The sequence below is a fragment of the Apium graveolens genome, chromosome 2 (genome assembly GCF_009905375.1).
Source record: "Apium graveolens cultivar Ventura chromosome 2, ASM990537v1, whole genome shotgun sequence".
Classification (NCBI taxonomy): Eukaryota; Viridiplantae; Streptophyta; class Magnoliopsida; order Apiales; family Apiaceae; genus Apium; species Apium graveolens.
The window spans coordinates 34,465,985-34,469,048 of NC_133648.1; the positions used below are offsets into that span (position 1 = coordinate 34,465,985).

General features: G+C 34.2%; 1 protein-coding gene across 1 annotated transcript; it reads right to left on the reverse strand.

Moving 5' to 3' along the window:
* Positions 1-305: 305 nt before the first annotated feature.
* Positions 306-2,539, reverse strand: LOC141707275 (uncharacterized). Its single transcript, XM_074510336.1, has 3 exons — positions 2,168-2,539; positions 1,523-1,769; positions 306-707 (listed from the first exon to the last, which is right to left on the reverse strand). Exons 1-3 carry the CDS (start codon positions 2,387-2,389, stop codon positions 535-537), a joined length of 642 nt encoding a protein of 213 aa, XP_074366437.1. The 5' UTR covers positions 2,390-2,539; the 3' UTR covers positions 306-534.
* Between the last annotated feature and the right edge of the window lie 525 nt (positions 2,540-3,064).

Sequence of the window (3,064 nt, forward strand, 5' to 3'; positions counted from 1 at the left end):
AGACTTTAGAGCTATGGGTTCTTTGACCTAATATAAGAGCTAAATATAAGTAATTCGACTTTTGAATTTAGTTTTTTAGTTACACATGAGTATTACAAATATTTTAACCCCAGCGTTTCATAAACCTAACTCCAGTTGACATAAATAATATGTTTACAATAAATTTAGTTTTGAGTGATTATAGTATTGTGTCAAAATGAGTTTTTGCTCAACAGTCTTTACCAGTAAGTTCAGAAGAAAATATAGAAGCAGACAATCAGATACAAGGAAATATAAGATAAAATCTGTATGAGCGCATTAAAAAAATAAGAAAACAACCATTTATTGATTTCCATAAATTATACAACTATTTATTTACAAAGAAAAGATAGGCACATCATAGTTATCAGCACCATGTATTCATATGGTGATTACTAAACCTGCATCTATAAGATTCCTTATTTGACAAAGAATATTTTGTTCTTGTGTTGTGATTATTCTTGACTAGTTTAATTTGACCATTGCAGATTGCAGTCATTATTAATGTTTGGATGATCAATAAGTCCATTCTTGGGGAAGTTGCAGCTCCTGATTATTGATCTCGTGCGACTGCAGCCGTTGATTCTGTTGTGTGTGTGATTGCATCCCTCCATGACCATTCGATCTCTTCTCAAAATGTTGCTTTAGAGTCTGTAATACTCTTTCTGGTACCAGAACTGTGGAGCATACTGATGAAAAACAAGGTACAAAGTTCAGAAAACCAAGCTCCGATACCATGATAAATAATCAACTCACCGACACGGTCCTATACTAATTAATGAGATGGATTAGATGCAGTTTCTTGTAATGTAAACTAATCATGTAGTGGCATGAATCAGACAATTAGTCAATAATGCAGATAAACAAAACCAAATCCAGTGTTACAAGCACAAGGCATTATGGCAATCAATAATTGGTTATGTAAGTTAAAAGGCCTTGTCAAGCCCACTTGCTGGACCCCTAACAAAAAAGATTCCAAATGATCAGCACGACAGTACATACATACATCACTTACGGAATCAAGAGACCTACCGATTCCAGAAAAATACTCAAAATAGTTTTAAAAATTGGTCGAAACTGAAACAAAATTTTAATAAACTTTGAAAATCTGCTGAAATAATTTATGAATGTCAATCGAGAGAATCACATGATCGACTTGATTTTATATAGTGACGGAATTAGAAATTTAAAAAATTCTTCTGCCGAAAATATTCCAACAGATAGCACATCTACTGCATGTGCAGCACCAGGACTCACGTAAATGAAAAATGTAGAAAATACAATAGTAATACAGAGGAAGATGGGTCACACAAGTCACATCTCAAACACCAAATAATTCAGTACACCCAAAAATAAATAAATTTCAAAAAGTTAGATTCTAAAGTCAAAGAATCTTAATTAGAATCTATTACACGGTACAAAACAAACTACAATACGTCATTTAAGAGTTGAGAAATTTCAAAATAAATAGGTGGAGTATATTAGAGTACATGGCATGACATACCTGGCTTTTTACGGTACTGATGATCATAGGCTGAGTTAATAATATTGGTATTATTGGTAGCTTGTGATGGCAAGAAAACACCAGTTCCGGATGACCCATTTCTCGACCCGAGAAACACCACTCTCATACCCGACCCGGCTTGTGCTGCACTCACAAAACCCGGCCTTCTTGCATGGGCATACCCATATTCGCTGTTTCTTGGTTGGTGTTGAAAATGAGCCTTCTTTTCATGTTGATTTCGGTAACACTGCACAAATATACCAATTTAATATATTACTAGTATAGTAGTATTCTACAAACAGAAGACACTTAATACTCCAAAACTTCTAAATTAAGAAAATGAAAACAGTTTTATAATTTTCTTGTTAGCACCTGGCCAGAGATATGCAGGTACAACCTTTCGTTTAAATACAAACTAATTTAGCGCAGCGTATTAAGTTATTCAAATTTATCCAGACAAGACGAGTGATTTGTATTATTAGGATTGTGTTTGTACCGTTAAAACCGACGAAATTTATACTATTAGGATTGTGTTTGTATCATGAAAACCGACAAGATTTATAAGGTTTGTAGGCTAAAATGGACTTTTTCTGAGATATGACGGTGTACTTGAACAAGCGACTTATAAGTTGAAATAGGTGATACCTTAGCGGTGTTGCCTGAAACAGGGGAAGACTTGTTATCATCTTCTTCAAGAAGCATGTTCTCAGCCATTTTTCGGGTCAACTCCGCCATGAAATCATCTTCCTCGCTCTCTATCGAATCCAAGTCGGAGCCAGCAGGAGTGTTAAGACCTGAGGAAGATCCAAAGCCACTAAACACAGATTCAGTGCTTGAACCATGTTCATAATTTATCTTCTCCTCCATGATTAATCAATCTTAAAATTTTTAACTAATACAGGTTTAGCTGTATGAATGTTTTTATCATGGAGGAGGTAGAAAATCTAGAGGAGAATGTTTAAGAAAAGAAACTTATAAAGGGCAAAGATAAGTTGGTGATAGATATACAAGTGATTGTATGTACTTATAATTCTTAGCTGGGGTGGGTCAGATATTTAGTTAATCAGTTGATGGGGTTGGGTTTCAGCTGTTGGGGTTTAGTTAGTTGGACAGTGTATTTGTTCAGCTACACAACTGTACTGACATTTGTTACCATTTTATACCTTCCACTCATCACATACCTAATTATTTAATTTCTATCTCAAAATTAAGTATATTAAAAAAGTTAACCCGTATTACCGTATTAAGAAAAGAGTCTACAAATTAAAACGTATGAGCTGGTTAACATTTTAAGATTTTAGATAAATTGGTTATCCAACATCATGTCATGTCAATCTTGACCAAGCCGGAAGTTTTACATGAATTGCTTACTTCAGAATGTCATATGGAGCCGATGATCAATATAGTCTACAATATATGGTTAGGGTTGTTTTATTAGCATCACCTAAATTATTGACAATGGGACTACTCAAGTCTCAAAGTAGTGCAAAAATTATTCCTTTTTGGCTTTAAGCAGTTAGAATTGGGCTGCATCTTGATTTT